The 22,047-nt window shown below is 40.1% G+C and overlaps 1 protein-coding gene across 4 annotated transcripts in view; it reads left to right on the top strand.

The window, feature by feature from the left end:
• The window catches only part of zranb3 (zinc finger, RAN-binding domain containing 3), an 89,802-nt gene that overhangs the window by 41,077 nt on the left and 26,678 nt on the right, over window positions 1-22,047 (top strand). For all 4 annotated transcript variants that reach the window (XM_040141958.1, XM_040141960.1, XM_040141956.1 and 1 more), the window contains exons 13-15: window positions 930-1,410; window positions 8,296-8,586; window positions 13,169-13,323. In XM_040141958.1, coding sequence (XP_039997892.1) covers window positions 930-1,410; window positions 8,296-8,586; window positions 13,169-13,323 — 927 coding nt within the window. The remainder of the gene's footprint in view (window positions 1-929; window positions 1,411-8,295; window positions 8,587-13,168; window positions 13,324-22,047) is intronic.

The following is a 22,047-nucleotide window of genomic DNA, read 5'->3' as shown; positions in this document are numbered from 1 at the left end:
CCCCCCCTCTTTCTCTCATCAACCCAAACATACAGTATAACATACTTTGACATCTTTGCTTCTGTATGAGTGGCCTGTTGATTCTCTCTGCTGTCTGGCTGCTCCATATTCAGTGTCCCGGGAACATGCAGTACCTAAAAACTCAGTTTTGCCCTCTGTGGTGTGAATGTGTTAGAGAAATGATAGTAAGGAATGCTCCCCTGAAACTAATTTTGATAACGTATAAGTTTCACAATAAATTGCGGCTGAACAAAATGAATCTGAATCTATTCACCTGTTCTTGTGGCATTATGACAATGCCAGATTACTGAAATGAGAAGCACAACTATGAGTTATGCAGATCACTAGAAAAGCAGTTTAATTCTTTTTGCTAACTTAAACAAAGTCAGTGCACCATTGACTGATTCAAGGTGATTTTGTGTCAGTAGGCATTTAAATTGCATAAAAGGTCTGCATAAGGTTGTGTTTGATCTAATGAACACATGCTACTAGTCAGGCCATTAATCATTGACTTTGACATTATGAGGAGAGAATGTAGTCCTAGAAACTACTATGTGTTAAAAACACTTACAGGTTGAATGACTCTTAATGTGTGGTAGATTATAGTAGGAATTTGCCCTGTGCAAAATACATGATCCATATTGGAAAACTGTGTTTGTCAGACTTTTGAAGAACTGAAAGGTTTTCTGTGCCTATTCATTATTTATTATTTGCAATCAGGTAGCTTTCATAATTCTTTTCTTTGTTACCAGGATACAATGTGGCCAATTGTAAAATTATTGGCTTGTGACAATTGTAACAAAAGGGAGATTTGTGTCATGGATTCCGTGTTGCTTTACAGGTGGATTAAAACCTATCATGCATGTAATAAATCGTGACTGTATGCTATGGAGAGTAACCCTAATTTGAGCTTGCATCTTTTTTCTTAGTTTGAGAAAGAGAAGCAGCATGACATCCGTTCCTTCTTCTCCCCGAGCGCCAGCAGTGAAAAGAAGAGGAAGAGAACAAAAGATGAAGAAACATCTCCCTCCATCTCCTCAGAGACAGCTGCTGTCCTGGCTGGCAATGGAACAAACTCTGAAAAAAGGGAGGAGAACAAAGAAAAGTCCAGCTCCCAAACCTCTGCCACACCCGACCAGGACTTCTCCCCCCAGCTGAAGAGGCTGCGGACGCAGCAGCCAAGCCCAAGCCCCAGGTCTCGATTCAGGGGGAAGAGGAGGTCGATGACTGGCGGGATCGGCCCCGGCAGCCCCGACACCGTGATCTCCTTCATGGCCCCGCGGAAGCTGTCAGAGCTGGACCATTCGATTGAGACGTGGAACTGTGGAGCCTGCACCTACTCCAACAGCAGCCTGTTACCTTACTGTGAGATGTGCGAGTTCCCACACTCTTCTTCTGCTGACATGTCAGGTACGATTAAGAAGCAAGAAACAATTAATAACAAATCATCTGATCTATCCTCCCCTGATACGTGCGTGTCTGCCTGTGTGTTCTTCTATTTTTTCTTTTTATTAATTCACAAATTTCATTGCACTGATTGCAAAACAAACTGGGTTCCATCAAGAGAGAGACAACAATTCCATCACCTCTCGCTTGAAATAAAGCACCTGAAGCTGAAATCCATTCATTGCCTTATTTTCCCTCCCGTCAATATCAATCGTAGCGGTCTGTTGACATAATACTTTTGAACAGCATTACAGATTTCTCCAGATGGAGATGCATGATAGTGAAAGATGGAGGCAGGCTTGCCGGAGTCAGAAATAGCTCTGTTCGGAGAATATTGTCTGTCTCTCTCTGCAGATGACAAGGACACAGTATAATTCTCACCTGTCAAGCTGAGCAGAGAGAGAGAGAGAGAACAGGCACCTACTATTGCTGCAAATGTCTCGCGCAAAGTTGGGAACAGTTGAGCTGGCTCTAGCTGATATCTCTGACAGCCTATGATTTTATCTTGCAAAATATAAAAGGGTGGGAAGTCGTTATGACCTGGCAGCCTGCAGGTCCGTGCTCTTTAAACGTCTGAGGTGCTTCAGATCGGTTCAGAGATGATTTTAAAAAAATATATTCTAAAATTCTGATGCAGTTTCAGCAGCAATAATATTTAGGCAGAATTAGTTTTGTGCTTCTTTGAATGCAGGATGTTCCACAGAATTTTATGGTTGTATTGATATTAGAGGCCTTTTAAATTAAAGTCAGACAAACCTATGTGTCTTTACACATGGATGAAATTTTGCTCCTGTTGTTACATCTCATCCAATACGACACGGACTTCCACCGAAAATCAACTGAAACAATTATAAGAAGTATTACAGAAAGGCATGAAAGGTTAAGAAAGTATATACCGAGGGCTATTGTTTGCTTCGTACGGTACATACTATGTATGTTTCTATTAGAAAGTTAACCGCCTGTGCACTTCACAAAATCACAGTTTGTAAATGCTCAACACCACAACTAGTTCTTAAAGTTGAAAGAAAAGTATGAAGGGTACTTCAAAAAAGTTTCGAATGGATTCAAGGTGTCAGAATGGACACATATTTAAAAAAAACTCCAACTCAGTGAGCCTGTGGTTAATACTGTAAATGAATCTTTCTCCCCTTTTTCCACCTTTTCCCCCTATTTTTCCCAATCAAAGGCTTTTATGTTTCATATATTTTCATCAGCCATAGAATTGCATTATTTTACTATGTAATGTTAAGAAATTGAATTAATGACTGGCTGATTTTTATTTACCTTGCTTAAAGGGATAGTTTAGCATAGATATTAACATATAACAAATATTTTTTTTCTTACCAAGAATTATACGAGACGTTCAATACCACTCTCATGTCTGTGGGCTAACTAAGAAGCTGGAATTGGAGCTGGAGAAGTTAGCTTAGCTTAATTTATTTTAGTATAATAATAATAATAATATATATTTCCCGCAGTGGGAAATAGCTAGCCTGGCTCTCTCTACCCTTCAAAAATTCACCTTCCAACACCCCTAGAGCTTATTATTTAGTATGTTTGTCAATACAATACACCAACAGAAATGTAAAAATGGCAATTTGTGGTTTCAAGAATAGTTACTTGCTAACTATTTTTTATTAGGCAATTAACGCATTGTAACTATGCCTGGCTGCTGGTCACCAAAAAATGTTAGCACGTGACTATTTTACATTTTTGTACGGATAAAACAAACAACGTGGTAGTTACGGTGTAAACTTTTGACGTGTTTTCCCCTGCTTCCAGTTTTTATGCTTAGCTTATTGCTTCCTGGCTCTAGCTTCATACCTAGCGTACAGATGTGAGAGTGGTATATAATTTCTCATCTAACTTCCAGCAAAAAAGTGAATATCTCAAATTATACCTTCAAAGAGTTTACGTTTTTTTTTTAACTGCTCAACACCACAACTAGTCCTTGTAGTTAAAAGGAAATGTTAAAGGTTTTGATATCAGAAAGGAAAATACCCATGCATTAACAATTGTACTTAAAATGGATTCAAAGTATCACCACAATATTTTGTTTAGTTTACATAAAAAGGAAGGTTAACTAGCTAGCGGCAGAAAAATAGCCAGATAGAAAGAGTAGATTGCCTTAGAGAATAGATAGAAAGATAGATAATAAAGTCTCTTATTTTACAAGCCACCTTCTCTGTAGTAGAAAGCAGCCAAGGTTTTGATATAAGCTGAAAGAAGTGCATGAATCTCTCAATCAGGAATATTATTTAAACTATAACCACATATACAGTACATATCCGTTATATACTACATGTTGCAAAATTTTACATGAATATTTTGTTCATAACACATTCAATTCCTCACCTGTCTGTTAAAAAAAGTTTGACACTGCATTATTGGCTCTGATGTCTCTTTATGCTTATATAGGATCTATATTTAGTGTAACTGTACAGTAAACATTTGCTGGGCAGAAGGTCTGTTTGCTGCTCAGTCCATTGGAAGTGAGGATGGCACACTTAAAACACACAGTTCAAACAACCACTAACTCAGCTTTTGAGTAGCACAAAAACACACACACACTCACCCACACACACACTTTTTAACAAAATTCACCCCCATTTCATGCTCAGCTGCAGCAGATGCTTGATAACTATTCAGCAATCACACTCTCTTCTTTGTCACAAGCGCCACTCTGCATTCACAGCATCAGGCTGTGTCAGCTCACTAGACAGGGAATTTAACAGCCTGCTAAATTTGTAAATGACAGACTGTGCTGAAAAATAACAACTGTATTTATGGAGATATCTGTCACCTTGGCATTGCAATCCTCAGCTTGTGGAAATGTAAGAAAATAATCAGTTCAGAGCCTGTAGTATGACATGAGAAATGCTAATGCTAGAAGCAACAGTTTCCTACAGTAAATGCAAAGCTGTGACACTGTGTCACAAGTCGTGTCAGTGGTTTTAAGACTTGTGACAGAGAATCACAGAATACCAGTACCTGACAAAAGGACATAAGAGCTTCATATTAAAGTAAGGGGACAGAAGAAGAAGAAGTAACCTAGGCATTTGGCTTCCACTGTCAATGGATTTGAGCAGCGTGGCAAAAATACAGCAAGCCAGCAGCTGTAGAGAAAGAATAATTAGCATGCAAAGGACATTGTTCTGTTGTACCATGAGGTACTTGTACCAGAATGAAATGTACCAGAATGTAACAGAATGAGATACATGAAATTAAAAAGAAATCTTTTTATGATTTGATGAAAAGTGTTGAGGCAGGATGTGGGAAACAGCAGAAATGGCAGCTTATAGGCTGGTTACCAAATGTCAAAGTGGTAAATTTACCCTTCGCTGAGCTTTGTGTTCCCTTGGCAACTTTTGCTACGTCTGTCAAGCTTTCCATTCTAACACGGCACAAATGCAGTTTACAGTAATTACAGTGGTAGATTTACTTCTCGAAATTCGTTTTTTAAACAATGGGTCTTTAGTTTCACACAGAAGTAAACAAAAGCAGCTTCTCATTTCTGGACAACCAACTGTCAATTTTGGTGGCTAGAATGACGACTAGAACTAGCAAATTTCATTAGCTGTAACTAGCTAGCGTTACCTAATTAACTCTAACTCAGTAAGTTAGGTGAGACCTCCGTCTCCAGCTGACTTTTAAATGTTTCCAGTTGACTTATGAGGGAACCCTGTAAAAACAACCTTAAACATACATGTAATTTGTATATGCATGATAGTATGCTTAAAAACTGAGGCTAAAGCTACATGTCACAGGCAGGGAAAAAGTCAGTATCCTTACCAGTTGATTGTATACCGAGTAGAGCAAGTTAGCCCTGTTATTATAGTACATTATTACACAAAAAAATGTAATGAAAATATTATTTCATTGCAACGTAACTGTTTGGATGCTAACCACAAAAAACATACTTGGACAAGCAGCACAGTTAGATGAATGCTTTATTGTTTGTATTTTCACTACACAGCATGTGTCACCTCTCCATGAGGAAAGGGTTTGAGGATGAGGACTAACTGTTGAGTGTGACAATTGAACGCTATCTCAGTGTAAACTTTGTCAAACCAAATTTAGAACAGGAAAGGGCAGTTGATATAACATCTTGGTTCCCATGTAGCATATGTTCCAGTCCTGGGATTTTACTAATGTAGTTGACGAATTGTATGCCCCCTAGACATGAAAGTACGTTGCTACTATAGGTAATAAACTAGCTAGCCAGACATGCTAACATCTAATTTAGCTTAAGCTATAGCAGATGAACACACTATTTAATCCAATCCATACACTTTTGCCCTTGTGTTTTTGCCTTTTGAAAGGCTAAAAAAACCCACAATCCTCCAAACCCCTTATAGTGTATATAAGATATAGGTCTTTGCCACTTTGCCACTCTGTCATGTTGGGAAATTCAAAGCTTTACAAGCCTGACTAGCTACAGTTGCTAAGCTATAATTGGACACTTGCCTGTTTCAGCGGAGGGGTTTAGCGGATGGTAAATAGTGAAAGCCAATTATTTAAAATTTTGATTACATTTTTGGTGGGAAGCTGTACTTGTGTTTGCTGTACTTCTGGCAGTGTTGCAGTTGGCATTTCTTTCTCCATGGTGGTCATCACTTCTCGTACTTGCCACTGAAAATATTTCCTGTGCATCAGGTATGAGAACCAACCAAAGTCTAGGCGTTAAACAAAAACAGCTTTCATTAATTGGATACAAATTGAATCACTGTTGCACAATATTATCAGTACTGGAGAATTACTTTTAATCAAACTGTCATGGATTATTACCTCCTTATGTGACAGGGTTTGGCATCTCACGTGGTTTAGTCTGAACCGTCTTCCTGTAGTTGATTTAGCAACAGTAGACAGCTTCTGTTCAATCAGGTTGAATCAGGGGTGGTAAGTTCCTGTGTTTGCAGCTTTTTCAGGCTGAGAGCGTGGGCTTGATTCAGTCCTTCAGCTCTTTCACCAGTAGAACATCAATTTGTGTGAGAGATGTATACAGGAAGGGGACAATTTGGTTATCTCCTGGCTCCCTACACCTCTCAGCTAGCACTCTATCCCTGTCCTGATTTTTTAGCATTTAACAACAGAGTCCAGTTGAATCTTTAACTGTTTGATTTCATACATCATTTGAGGTTCCAGTACTTTTTCCTTTTCTTTGATATTTCGTTGTCAGAGGCTGCAGCTGTCTGACTCCCCGCAGACTGCAATAAAAGCTTTTTCTGTTTTATTCAACTATTGGAGTGTGCTATTTTTTAATGGGAATCCTCCTAAGCTTATGCCATAGGCTAACAAATAGGATCACATGCTTTTTGAATGTGTTTGTGTTTAGTAGTATGTTTGTTTGTCTGCATTCGAGACTAAATTTTAGAACCTTATCAAGCCATTACAAGTGTAATGGGGACCTGATTTGGGGGGGGAACAAGGAGGTTGACTAGTAAAGTCAAGGCACGGCCCTCTAGGATTTCCCCGCTAACGTCTTCCTCGGTGGGGACAGCTTAACACAAATTGAGCCGTCTCTCTGTGGTCTCGCCCGGCTTGTTAGCGAAGGGGGGCAGCATTGGTGCCAGGAGCCTGGAGACTCAGATGACATTTGAGGAAGCCGACTAGAGGCTGGCCTTTTGAAGAAACGAGCCACTCAGACGCAGGATCACTAATTAGCCCTCTGCGTCCCACAAGTCTCACAACTTACTGTCTTGTTAGATTTCACACCTCAAGTTCAACAAATAATGTGAAAGGATATGATTTCAATTGAAATTGTATAGAACTTCTCTGGAACAAGTTCTATGCAATGGTCTGTACAGACTGAATGTGAGATTTACATCTGTCTGTTAATTTTACCCTGAAACCTTGACTACCAAACACTTGGTTTATAAGTGGCAGTGCCTCAGAACACGAAAGTAAAAGTACAATTTTAAATAATTTGACGTCTATGAATGGTGATGCCATAATCCCTGCATTCGTTAACATTTTTGTGGCTTAAATTTCTGCTTGACCTTCACAGATAACAACATTTTGCATGAATGACAATCACATGAGCGTTTAAGAGTGGGACTGCAGAATAAGCTTGATAGCCAGTCTACAAGGTGCCGTAAGCTGATTCTTTAAAGCAAGATGTGCGACTGGCAGTCAGCCATTATCAGCTGTATGAATACCACCTGGGTACACAGATGCAGCAATCGCTGACAATTATTTTGTTTAGATTTGATTGCAGATGATGCAGGCGAGCAATTAACAAAACAATGTGACACGAACATAATTCATTCTCACAGCAAATTATATTGGCTGTTTGATCCGAGAGCTGGTGAAAGGAGAGGGGTGGCAGGTGTGCCATCTGCATCTCTCTCCTTCACTGCCGACATGCTGCTGAGCAAGGATCTAAAGACTTCAGTGTCCCCAGCAGTGTACACCTTCAGTAGGTGGTCAGTATGCAGCAGTCAGCCAATAGATAATATGATCATTTAAAAGACATACCTTATACAATGTTCTATGTGCACTGTGTAAATGCTTCCATGTAAAAAATGAACGTCCTCCTAAACAGACTTGAGGTTTTTTTTTACACATTCCACTACATCCCTGCTAATGTCTATCCATTTCACACAATCACATCTTCTAAAATTGTCAGTAAAGGACTTATGATAGCTAATAACATCACTAATGAGCCTTATTGAGTTTTACTTTCATGTCAGCAGTCATTTTGTCACACTGTCACACTCTTCAGATGATGGATATCTCGCTCGGGAATGAAACTCTTCAAAGTCTGATTACACTGTGCAACTCAGCCAATAAAGTAATCTTCATCTTTCTCTTCTTCCCTCCCTTCTTCCTCTTTCTCTGCTGGCTCAGAGCCACCAAGGTCTCAGCAACCCCCCTCAACCGGGTGGGACCAGGCGTGCATCGTCCTCTCCAGTTCCGACAGCGAGCCAGAGCTCAGCCTGGGAAAAGCCCAGCCTCTAAAACCGCACAAAGACAAACAGATCGAGGAGGAGGAGGAGGAGGATGAGCCTCTGAAAGACAAACAGAAAATAGGAGAAGCAGAGGAGGAGGACATGCAGTGGCTCAAAGGCAAACAATCAGCGGGAGAGCAAGGCGACAACGTCGCTGGTGGTGGCAGCCTCCCCCCTGACCACACACAGGGTAATCCCACCTGCAATCTTCTGCTTTTCATATCTGGGGGAATTGGCTGTTGCCGCATTGTCACCTGCCCATATAACGTTGTTTAATATCATCACTTCAAACCAATAAGGGACTATATCTCAGTCCATATGGTGCTAGGCATTATTATTCTTGCTATTATTACTATCTAGTTCTGAATATTGCCTATTTCCGCACTCAGGAAGCTACAGGAGATATTGAGTAAAACCTCACTAATCTCCAGAGTGCAGCTTGTTGAAAGAAGTGACCTGCTTGGAGTACCAAAACACACAAAAGGTTTGAGGTGCGATTACTGTCCAGCAGGTAACTGATGAACCTCTGACTGGCTGTTTTAAATAAGTTTAATTACATAAAAGGCAAAAGTTCCTTCCCTGCATCAACTGAGTTTTGAAACACGACCGATTTTCACCGTCCATTCTGCTTATATGTGTACATGTCTGCGAGTCTCTGAGGGATGTGAGGAAACAAATTCCCAATTACACAGTGTGTAATATTGCAAATTAAGACCTCTGTGTTCAAGTGCTTGTGTCTCAAAGGGATACACAATGCAATAAATTGTGCTAATTACAAAGAACTAATTACACTGTGTGCAATATGAAGACCTCTAAAAAAAAAATTGCCAGACTAGCAGAGTCTAAGAAAAGCTTGTGACCTGGGTGGTGTCTCTGAAAGCATGCAGGCATTTCGGACAGTTACTGAAGGATGAAACTGAGGTGATAGAACTGACTTAACATAGGAACGAATATTGACCGAGCCATTTAGGTATTAACAGGCAAGCTATCAACCCCTATTACCCTTCAACATCATAAGATCAGTGTGCAACAGCTTGGCAGATTCCTTTCTTTTCAGAGCCACACACACTTACACACACACTTTGACATCTATTAGTGCCCAGAGATTGTCAAGTGTTTAATTTCTCTCCTCTGTAGCAATATGTGCACCTTAACTGTGTAGGACAGAATCCCACTGCGGCCTCCCCTGCAGTGCCTTCTGCATTCTCTGCCTCCCCACCCTCAAGCAAAAAAATACTAAAGGTTAGCGAAAGACCTGCTTTCTGTCATAAAAAACACTTTTGTTTAGAGTGACTCTAGGGGAGAGATAAAAGCCTCTCTGTGGATCAGAAATGGCAGCACTCAAGACACACTGCTGGATGCCACCTTGGCCCCTGCGTCCCCTTTAGACATGTACTTTTCCCTGGAGACAAGTAATATCTATCTATCCATCTATTGTTCTATTGAATCTGAATGTCTATTTAACTTTAGTATATTTAAATAGTATAGCTAGCTATTTTATTATCTAGCTAGGTATATGTCTATCTCTTTGTCTGTCTATCTGTCTGTCTCTCTGTCTGTCCCGTTGGTGGTTAGTCAGTTTGTTAGTTACATGACGTTGCCAGTCTGTCTCCAGCAGTGTGGGTATAATACGAAACACAGCAGATGTCCAATAAAAGTGACCTATGGGGTCACGAGCGGTGCCTAATAATTTTCCTCTACCTGCCTGTGGTTAGAAGGCAAACCGCTGAGCTGTCGGCCACCCCCACCTCTTGATTGCTCTGAGATTACTTTCCTCACAGCACAGACAGGCAATCACTCCTCCTCCATTTCTCTGTCTCTCCCTCCTTACTGTCTGTCGCTCTGTCTATCTGCATGACCCAAACATTGAAACATGGATACACGTATTTTTGGATGTTAGTTCAAATGGTTCAGCAGCATCAGTTGTACCAAATGTCTTCATACTTGAAGAGCGCAGTTTTTTTTTTCTTTCATATTTTTTGTTTCTATCCTGCGGAAGATAAGATGACTCAGTCCAATTAGGCATTGTTTTCTTTCTCATGCAGTAAAATAACAGATAAATCCCTTGGGGTGTTCTGAAGGCACTGTTCATACTGTGTAAGTGACAGTCTAATAAGATGGCTTTCCAAGATGAATTGCCCCATAGTATAAATGGCCCACTTAATGTAGCTGGCGCATTCCGCCACTGCACTGGGAGGGCTGCTTACAGCAAATATAGGGTGCACATTGCAGAGCTGCTACGAGGTTTCATTACAGAGGAAGAAGGAAAAATAGATGGGATTTTGTGAAACGCTAGTGTCTTAAAAATGTTTTGGTTCCATGTTTGTGGCTCTGCACAGTACTTTTGGCTGGTTGCCTTGGTATTTTCAGACACAAAGTGGCCAATTCCAGCTGAAGCCGGGTTGAGATCACAACAGCCTGTACCAGATCCAGGAAAATTACACCTATAACAATGGCAAACATAAAAATGTAAGATATGGACATTGTACAGGATAGGCCAAGGAGAGGAAATTACTTATTAGGATGATCTCACCTTGAAAGTTGCAGTTGAGTATGATATAAAGTATGATTCATTGTTAGATCATATAGAGCTTCCCAACAATTTATAAAGTAGTTAGATTAGCTGCAACTCAAGATTAAATTGATAAATATGTTGTTTATATCAGTTAATCTGACTTTGTATCATGCCACGGTACCATAATGTTAAAATGTTTAGCTCATTTTGGGATGACAACGTTCAAAGCATAATGGGAGGGATATCTTTGGTCCAGTATGTTCTTCTGCCACTTCACCCTCTCAGTGTTTCTGTACAAAATATGATTTGTTCCATGACCAACAGACACCCAGTCCAGGTACATGGCAGCACTGGTTTTACGGAAACACTCTTGTCACAGACATCAGACTGTGTCGGTATTTTCCCCCATTAGCCATCCACACACACACAGACAAGGCAGACAACCGGCCACGCAAAGTGATTTAAGACAAGTATCATCAGAGTGTTATAGGTCATTGTCTAAATGAAGCCTGGTCGAGCAGCGGCGGTCTCATTTCCACCGCCTGACCTTTTCTTGCTAGATGCTGCAGGATGAGCAAGCTACATAGCTGACATTAATGACCTGCTCTCTTTTTTCTCTTTCTCTGTTTCTCTCCATCTGTGACTATCATTTTATCACTTTCTCTCTTTCACTTTCTAGCTGAGTTTCCAACCTGTTGTTCAGCAAATTGTTGTGTGAACTTGGGAAAAATAAATTGGGGAAGTTTCTTTCAAAGAAATAGGCTTCCTATATAGCTACACAGTGTCACACATTAATCGTTAAAGGAATAGTTCAACATTCTGGGAAATATACTGATTTTATTTATTCAAGAGTAAAATGACAGGGTTGAGGTCAATCTAATTTCTGTATAGTAAGTAAAGAGCAGGATTTAAGTTGTAATTAGCCTAACTTAGAATAAAGACTGGAGCTAGTGGGCCTTCTGCCGTCCAAAGTTTCAACAAAAAAAAAGCCTACAAACTTTGCTAAAGCTCACTGATTATCTCAGTGTAACTGATTTGTTTAACCTTTATATAAACAGAAATGTAAAAATTACAAAACAATAGTGTTTTTATTACAGATTTAGAGAAAAAATTTCCTTAAATATACAATATGCAATGTGTAATTAAGACAGCTTTAAAGCAGCATTTAAAACCAAAATCAGTTCACTTCAATTGAATCCTGCATTCAAAAGATTATGTGAACTTTAACAAGCAAATTTGCACCACTGACTAGTGGAAAATTTTTAAATTGCAAAATGTCTAGATACAGTGCATGGTTCCTTGGCGAGCTACTGTACATAATTCACCAGTTAGCCCTGCTAGTACTAGCAATATCACCACCTATTTTGCGAGGACATGTCGATGAACACATGAATGTTTCCAGTCCTTTTGGTAAGCTAGGCACGGACACAAAGACTGGGATTGAGATCAATTTTCTTACCGCACTCCCTGAAACAAAGTGTTCCTTTGACCAGTCAAAATTAAAAATGATAAGATCACCCATCAGAAATGTGTGTATCCTATCTGATCATATTCTTTTGTACAGCTCCAAAAATTGTTATACTTTCCAAAATTGATATTTTAGCAAGGCAAGTCAGTAATGCTTTGAGAAGTCTAAAATGTTTAGACCCATGCTGTTTCTCACAAGCTAAGTTTTGATGAGCTCAGTTACGACATGACTTGCTGCCTTTGTCACCAGGTTGATCAAAAACAAAGCATGATTCTGCAAATGCATGGCTCATTTTTCACCGAATATTTATTCAGAAACTTAAGTTAAGACCAATGACCAGCATGTGGTGTGACTGTCTAATCAGGTCCAATTTTGAGAGACTTCCTGTCTTTATCTCATGCCCCTGTCTGTTCACCACTGACAATGTGACATATTTAAAATGATTGCTGACTTGGATACTATAATAACTAACTGAGAAACAAAGCGTAATTGAAGATATTAGTCATTTTAAGCACTTTTTTTATATTTTGCTACTAGAAAGAAATTGAAGAAATAGTCAGTGGTGCTGGACGATAATTCATGCAAAATAATCTGCTGTTGCTGCTTTTAGAAACATAAAACAGAGGAAAGCAGATTTTTTTAGACCTCCACATGAAGGTTGGTTGTTGTATCTACTGGTGAGAGCAACTTTGACTTTCATTCCTATTTTTTATGAAGATGTCACACACAATTGAGCCAATAATATATACTCAGTGAGATATTAGTCAGCCTCTTCTTCTCTCCCTGCAGACCAGACAGCTGTGGTGTGTTTGTCTTCTATGGCTGATGCTAATGATGATGATGAGGACAATGATGGAGATGACACCAGCTCTACCTATCCCGTTTGCCCGGGCCTGCAGTTCTGTGCCAGCCAGTACACAGACCGAGTATATCTTTACTCCAAGGTACTGAAGCCTGTGTGATCGTTTGTTTGTACATATTGGATCATGGTTAGACTCACGTCATTAGAGGACCAGAGATTTTTTACTAATAATATTTTCATACTTCTGTTTTGTTTTCTCAAGGTTGTGAGTAGTTTTAGACAGTTTAATTAGATAGTTGCAGGAACAATTGTCATGCCTTTGCCTCAAAGTGTGTGACTCATAGTTGTTGGTGTTGTGTGTGTTAATTCCAAAAAAGGCAGCAAAGGTGGCTGTGTTGAGATCAAAACCAAAATAAGAATTTTCAACAACAAACTCAAAGGTTTATATCTATGAATCGACTTGAGAAAATCAAAAAAGACTTCGAACTCGACTCTGCCTGGAGTCGCCAGTGACTTCACTTGAACTGTAGCCTTTTGACTTTGAATGACTTGATATATTTCCCAGGCATAAAGATTAAAATTTATGTTCAACTCTTCATTTTTGTGACATTGGATGTACTTTGTATCACTCGGACAGCAGCCAATCAGGTTGCATATGCTGGAGAGAATGGTGCGTTTGGCAGTGCACACACTAGCACATTATGACATTCTGACATCGATACATTCAAGTAAACAGACTTCTTTTTTATCTTTTGCCAGTTTAAATGACAAAATGACGGGAACCAGGGCCTCCCTGGCCAGCTTGGGGCAAGCAACAGGGGTCTGTGGTTGCTTTGCTGCACCCTGTGTAGCGTTGCTGCTAACAGTGAAAATACTATGAAGGCATAGAGAAGATGATGTGGCCATGGGTAAACTAGGGTTTCCTGTCCAAACAGACTTGTTGTCTCCATCAGGGAGAACCCAAGGGGGCAGTGGGTTGAGGACTCTGAGGCAAACAGGTCCACCTCTGCTGTGCCATATTTTTTGCCATATTTACTCCACCCCTGGGGAGAGCCTCAGCTTCCCTGGGGAGGTTTCTGGTGGGAGAGAAAGTCTACCATAACCTTTTGTGGCTGTTGCTGTACCACCCATAGCGACTGGATCGATCTTATCCTCCTTATCGATACTCTTGGTAGACAGCAGACTTGCTGTTGGAACGTACAAGAACATGCCTGCCCCTCAAATATGGTAAGAACTTGTGGAGCACCAAATATATAGCATGGAGCTTGAGCACATTTATGTATACTTCATTTCCTGTGCCGTCCATAGTCCCCTCAACGCTCTGTGCTGCCACACTGCCTCCTACCCCGAAGTTGAAGCATTGTTCACCACCAACTCGTGACATGAGGGGATCAAACCTAGTTAGATGTCCCTGGCCAGATATGCCCTGTCTCTCCACTACGCGAGGAGGTATTGGCTGGACACCCTGACTTTCTTGGTTCTGTTTGACCTTTGATTTAAATGGAGGTCACTAGTCCAAACTTGGAAGGGCTGGAAGTACAGGGGAGACAGTGGTACTACTAATGTCACTGATGTCAGCATACCCAACAGCCCGAGAAAAAGGCTTTACTTAAACCTCTTGTTCATCTGGAAATGGAAACATCCACGGTGGAGAATTGCAGGGACTGGGAACTGGCTAATATTAGGTGGGAAAGAGTTTTCGATAAGGCCCATGTGTGCCTCTTGCGAGCATCAGGTCTCAAGACTGCATTGGGTGACACAATGAGGGAGGCAATAGATGGATCCACGGCTGGCATCTGGCCCAGTCTGTAACTGCTGGAATGAAAGCCAAGCCCCTTCTGTCAGTTGTGTGGTGACAAAGAGATTTGGGGTTTGGCCAACATTTGTGGAGTTCAAAGAGGAAATTAAACAACCAGCACTGCTACTCTGATGCAAGCTTGCCTGCCACTGCAATCACAAACACTTAACAAAGTGACAATGAACTTTAAAAGAGACCTGAAAACAGGCCGAAAACACTTACCTTGCCAGCCTATTTTCAGAACTGGCAAGAACCTATCCATAACGTTATGCATTGAGAGTACCATCGAAAACACTGGCCTAACAGCTAAGAGTTAGGAGTGTAGCCATGATTTTCTAATCGCAGCCCTTGGAGGACAAAACCGTAGCTCCAACCATGCTATTTCAGGGCTTCCATCGAAAGGTGATTTGGCTATCTTCTTGCCTTGAATCAACCTGCATTGGCAGATTACCCGTGAGAAGATACACGGGATTTTTTTCATGATGATGTGGGTTTATATATGCTACGTCCTACATAATCCCAGGTCACTCGAGACTGTTGTTATTAAATGCTTGACTTGCGTATGCACGAGACGGATAACATCCAGTGTTAAGCACTGCCTCTGGCGGTCAGGAAGAATGAAATGGCACTATCTTTTGTAGCTTCAAGTGTCAGGAAACAGGAGCTCTTTTTACGTTCTAAATGAAAGTCATAAGTGTTTGATGTAATAATTTTCACTTCAGGTTTCAAGGCAATAAGAATAAGTAAAACCAAAAGGGCACTTGGAGTTTTGATACCAACTTGATGTTTTGTTCCTTACCAGTGTGTTCCTGTCATATTCAGCTGAACAGTGAACAAAACATAATTCTTTTTTTTGAGTGGGATGTCTCATTGAGTTCAAATCTCTCTATCAGGATAGAACTGTGAACAATACAGTTATAAAAGTAAGAGACATTGCCAGATAGCAAATAGGACGCATTGGAGAAAATAGTTATAAACAGCATTAAAAAGTTAAAGTTTAAGAATTAAATGTTCTCTATATAATTAATGGATCGATCAAAAGAGCTGTAAATTATTCCAGTTATAAGCTACTTGGCAACAAAACTAACTCTGTTGAGTTTAGACTTAAAAAACATGCTACAGTTTAATGTGTCACAATAGGTTTAGCAAAGTATTAAACAAATACTGTTACTGAATAACCTTGATACTTGATACTAACCCTGATTCACTCTTGACTATTACCAGAGGAACAAGAACCTGTCTGAGTCATTCCAAATGTTTTTTTCTCTGAGATTGATGAAGGCTGTGTCGTAAAAGGGGGAAAGAAAAGCTCTTCCAATCCATTCATATTATTTCATTTAATACAAATAAAAGGTTTAGGAATTACCAAAGGAGGACCTCATTCTCATTTGAAACCTTGCCATAGACTGCCTAATGGTCATGCCTCTGCATCCTTCTGAATATTATTTTCACTTGCTTCACTGTGTGCCTCCTGAAACAGCCGTCTGTTCCACCACCTATAGTGTTATTCCACTGCAACCTCTGCAACCTCACTCCCAATCACTTTTCCTCGGTGGTCGCCTCCGCTCTACCTACTCTTAGCACATTTTCCTCAATAGAGGTCAACGATGCCACAGAGTCTCTCTGCTCTACACTGAGCCCATGTCTGGATAGCCTGAATCCTCTATTCACCAAACCCGCTCGCTTTAACCTGTCTCAGTCATAGCTGACCAATAGCATCCAAAAGCTTTGTACTGATTTCAGAGCTGCTGAGAGAAAATGGTGTAAATCCAGCAACCCCACTGATCTCAAGGGTTATCAGTTGCTCCTATCTTCATTCTCATCCAACATCAGTGCTGCCAAAACTGCTTTTTACAATGATAAGATCAGTAGTACCACATATATTCGGAAATTGTTTTCCACCTTAAAAACATTATTCAATTCTCCATCACCTCCACCAGACAAAAAGACCTCTCAGCTGATATATTTATAGTAGCGGCCATCGGTAGCCAATTCTCTGAACTACTCAGAGACAACCAGTCTCTCCCGGTTGAGGGGCATCTTAAAGCCAAACATGTAGCAGTCCTACTAAGTGCCTTTCTTTGCCTCATCCGGTCAGTGGCACACCAACTCCCTCACTCAGCCCTTTAGCTGAGGGCAAGGCACCAAAAAGCCTAACATGCAGCAGTCCTACTACTTGTCCTTCTCTGTCTCCCATGGTCAGTGGTGCAGCACTTCCTTCGTTCAACTCTCTCACTGAGAGTGTGGTATCAAAACTCCTTAATTTTAGCTGCCCTACTACATGTGTGCTGGACCCCATTCCTACCAGCCTCCTCAAAGCCATACATCCCAAAATTGTGCCAGCAAACACACACGTGATAAATGCTTCACTGGATTCAGGAACGTTTCCAACCGCATTCAAACAGGTTAGGGTTACACCTCTGATCAAAAAGCCTTCACCCAACACTGCTCAAGTTGAGAACTATCGACCGGTCTTGTTACTTCTATTCTTATCTAAGGCTATTGAAAGGGCCGTTTTCAAACAGGTCTAAGAATTCCTCTCGTGGAATTCCCTCCTTGATCCAAATCATTTTGGCTCTAAGTGCGGCCACTCCACCGAAATGGCTCTGTTGTCTGTGACGGAAGCCTTAAGTCGAGCTAGACCTACAGCTCAGTCCTTGGCTCTTATCATGCCGGAATTATCAGCTGCCTTTAACACAGTGAACCATTGCATCCTGCCATCTATACTCTCTGATATGGTCGTCTTGGGCAAAGTGCTTTCCTGGTTTGAATCCTGCATCACCGAGTGTTCTTGTCATGGCAAGGACAAACGTACATTTCCTATCGCCTCCCCACAGGGTTGTCCAAGGGCGCAGTGCTGGGGTCCCTTCTCTTTGAATATACACCACATCCTTGTGTCTTATTATCTGCTCACATGGCTTCTCATTTCACTGCTACGCGGACAATATCCAACAATACCTGTCATTCCCACCAGATGACCCTACTGTCTCAGTGCAGATGTCAGCTTATTTCTCAGACATAACAACATGGATTAAGGACGTGAAAGTGTTGCATTATGGGACATGTAGGATCAAGTGATTTTGGAGCTTTTATTTTATTTTTCCCAGCAACAAGGAAGCACCCCACTGTGCTATTTTGTCAGGTTTTGTCAGGTTTTGTTGCAGCCACCTTACTTGGTCTGGTATGACCAGAAGCTTATGGTGGCTAAAGTTAGCTAATTCGTTAGAAAACTTTGGACAGATAATGCTGTTTAACTTTTATTATTGAGTCATTTTGATGGCTTGATAGCTACTTTTGCTATTATTACACTACATTTTATCAATTACTGTTTAACAGTAGTTATAGTACATGTACATAGTCCCTTTAAGGACTGCCGTTGCATAGCCTTTCAGTCTTCAAGAAATTGATTGCTAACGCTGGTATATACAGTATGTATGTAACAAATAGCACTGTTAGGAATACAAATAATGTTAATCACTTAAGAATCAGTGCTCTTGTATTTTATCATGAAAGAAACATTAAACTTCTGCAATAACACAAAGGAAGTTAGCTGAAGATAACACAGTACATAACTTGCATTAAAGATAGTCTTTTTAATCCCATATTTGTGGATGTGGTTGCTTGTTCCCAACATTAAGAAATTGTTAGTACACTACATGAATTGATCAGCACCAGAACTTCTGACTTGTGTTTATATATGTTTAATATTGCCATTCATAGCTACTGGAAGTTAAAATACAAAAACAGAAATAGAATAAATGAAAAAATGTAGGCTGCAGATCAATACTAGTGACTAAAAGTGATCTGCTGCATATATTTGATCATTAATTTTTTATCTGTCTCTCACATTTCCCCAAACTTAATGCAAATGTAATACTAAAACACTGCATTACCCCTTTAATATTACTGTCTTCACTGTTCTTGACAGGTCTTTGTCAGTGTAAAATAAACGGTTGGTATAAATGGCATTAAAAATTCAAAACATTGCTGCTTTGTTCCAATAGTGGTAATGAACAATAACAACAACAATGGCTGCAGTGGCAGAACATTTCAGACCACTGAGGAAAGTGTTACATCGCTCATAAATTTATAGATATCCTTATAAAGCTTTTGTTGATTCATCTTGAAAGAGCTGACGAAGAGATAGCAAGAAAAGCACTGAGCCAGTAAAGGAAACAGAGACAGTTTATCTAAAACAACCAATCATTTTAGATTTTAATATATATGCAAACAGTCACCTGTAAAGGGCTTTTGTGTAAAGACTTAACGTATTTCATTCAGAAATCAAGTACAATGTTCTTTCAGTTGCTTTTGTCACTGAACTCTCTGGAGCTTCTTGCACCCTAGCAGACTGAGACAAACTAAAGTTTACCAGTCTGACTCTGATTTCACTCCTGTGCATTCTGGGCACTCCTCTTGAGTGCCACTTGCCAACAGACCTCTGTACTGATAGGATTGTGATACTTAATGCCCTCTTGTTTCATGCATGAGGGATCAGATTTCTTCCCCACTAACACAGATAAGAGACAAGACAATTTTACATAGAGAAGACCAAAGCACTGAACTGAATCACCAATGGAATATTACCCTGACAGCAATAGACAAGTGTCATGTACGCGTGGCTGAGACGATAAGCCGTGGAGATAAATGTCCCCCGCTGTCGTTTAAATGATGAACTGAAAGAATTCTGGCTGGAGAGCTGTCACATCGGGATAATCCTGGACCAGGCGTTGAATTCACACAGGGGGCCGCTCAGTGCACAATCAGAGGAAGATTTGTCACCGGGGATTGAATGAGAAATATTGGGAGTATTAGGAATTTTATGTCCATTTTCTACACATCAAATAGTTGTTTTATTCAAGGATTCAGTGTCCCTGCTCTCAGGAGGGTGGGTGGTTTGTTTCATGTCAAGACAAGGAGTAGCGGATGGGTGGGGCTTAACACATCAGGATGATTCAGACACACATCGTGCTGTGCTAAACTTAATTTGAAATCCTTTGCTGTGATTCCCCATATTTTGTGGTACTCATTATGTTGTCATGTGACAAACATTAAATACTCACTAAAAATGATACCATAACAATCCATAATCGTCACAGCCTGTGCATATTCGGCATATTGATATCTATATCTATATCTATATATTAAAAAAAAAGAAAGAAAAAAGTTAGGGTACCCCTGGTCAAAACTTCTGTTACTGTGAATAGTTAAGCAAGTAAAAGATGACCTGATTTCCAGGGGTGAGGATGGGTGGGGCCGTCAGGTGATGAGACAATGGAGGGAAATTCCCAGGATATCTGGTGGACAGTTAAGGGAAGGCAAGTCTGAGGAGATGAAGGGAGAAACCAGGCCTTGGAGCACTGAGAAGAGACTGGAGACAGGGGACGAGGGGAAAACCGGAACAGATCATGATGTGCACAATGTCTATATCTATAGAAATCAACATCAGGAGTCGTTTATGTACGTTACACTGGACATATTGTAAAAATAATATGTGGAAAAGGTTACATATCCCAAGAAAGAAATCTTTCTGTTAGCTCAGAGTGCAGAATTAGCTATTAGCATCTAGCGAGCTGATCGGAGCCCTGGATGCTAATAAGGTGGTATTTTTGTAAAAAAACTAGTGAGGAAGAAACACCTGTTTTACAGTAAGTAAATGGTCAAACACTTTGTGTTAAATAAATATTTGTCAGCCTCCGTGATCAGTGCTTAGGTGATAAGTTTCTCGTGCGTTTAGAGTTTCAGGTTGGACTTGGTGACAGTTGACAGAGGTGCAGACTGATGGCTTTGGGTGGAAAATGCATAATGTTGTTACATTTACTTAGGTTTTGCACTAACGTAACACATTTGGCATGTGTTGTCGTATATTTTGATGATAAACTGCAGGATGATCCTACATGATAACTAGGTCTGCTTCTAAGTGTTATTTTCGTTATCGATGAATCCGCCGATTATTTTCTTGATTAATTTTCTTTTTTTCCTTAAAACATCAGAAAAAAGTGAAAATGCCTGTTACAATTTCCCGCAGTCCAAGGTGATGTTTTAAAATGCCTTGTTTATCGTGAATGACAAAGAAAAGCATCAAACTCTCACATTTAAGAGGCTAGAACTAAGAAATAATTGTCATTTTTGCCAAAAAACTGACAAACTATTGGACTGAACAAAATAATTGCTGAATAATTTTCTCTTGAACAATGAGATGACTCATTGTTGCAGCTTTAATGCTGAAGTCACTTTTTATGCTAGCATTACTTGTGTGACTTGTGGGAATCTGCGTTTTCGACCAGTGCTGCCCACTGATGGTTTGAGACACACAGAGATCCTTTTCACTATCTTTTCGCTTTGAGTAGTGTCAATAGTTATTTCTGCTACTAGCTGCCATTTCTCACTTGAATTCCATGCATCATGTTAGCTAGCTATAGCTTGCAAATGTGTATAAACGTGAGGCATATAGTAAAAAAAGACAAGGAAATGTGAGGACAAGTGCTACACTCAAATTCACCTCTGAAAAGTAATTTTACTGGTTTTCCACCAATGAAGCAAGTTGGTTCATTTCTAAAGTATGAAAATGTCTTTATGTTAGCTGTCGTGACGTTGTGGTGGCATGCTTTCTAAACCTCTGCTGTGCATGCATTCTGTATCGTAGACCCATCAATATGTAGTATAAAGCATACACAAACAAAACTATGTATACTATATATAGACAGGAACCCTGTCTATATACAGTATACTGCACACATACAGAATAAGTATGAAAACAACAAAATTGCGCACATTTTTTTGTTTGCTTTTACTGAAAAAAAATATCTCTCCTATGAAAATTCACTTTTGTTACAATATTAGTTTGTCATATTTTTAAAATTATTTTTATCTGATTTTGGAATGAAACCTTGTTTTTAAATGTACATATTTGTTACTCATGAGCTTGTTATTGGTGAGGGTAGTATGCCTCTTTTCAATCGTATCTAGCAGAGCTCTAATCCTGCTCCATGCTGCTACAGCACAACCCGCTCCACCGTTCCCCTGACTCTCCATGATATTTATTTTACCATAATCCAAATAAACACG

This window comes from Xiphias gladius, chromosome 13 (genome assembly GCF_016859285.1).
Source record: "Xiphias gladius isolate SHS-SW01 ecotype Sanya breed wild chromosome 13, ASM1685928v1, whole genome shotgun sequence".
Taxonomy (NCBI): Eukaryota; Metazoa; Chordata; class Actinopteri; order Istiophoriformes; family Xiphiidae; genus Xiphias; species Xiphias gladius.
Note: the sequence above shows the minus strand (reverse complement) of the source record. Positions and strands in the feature narration are given on the sequence as shown.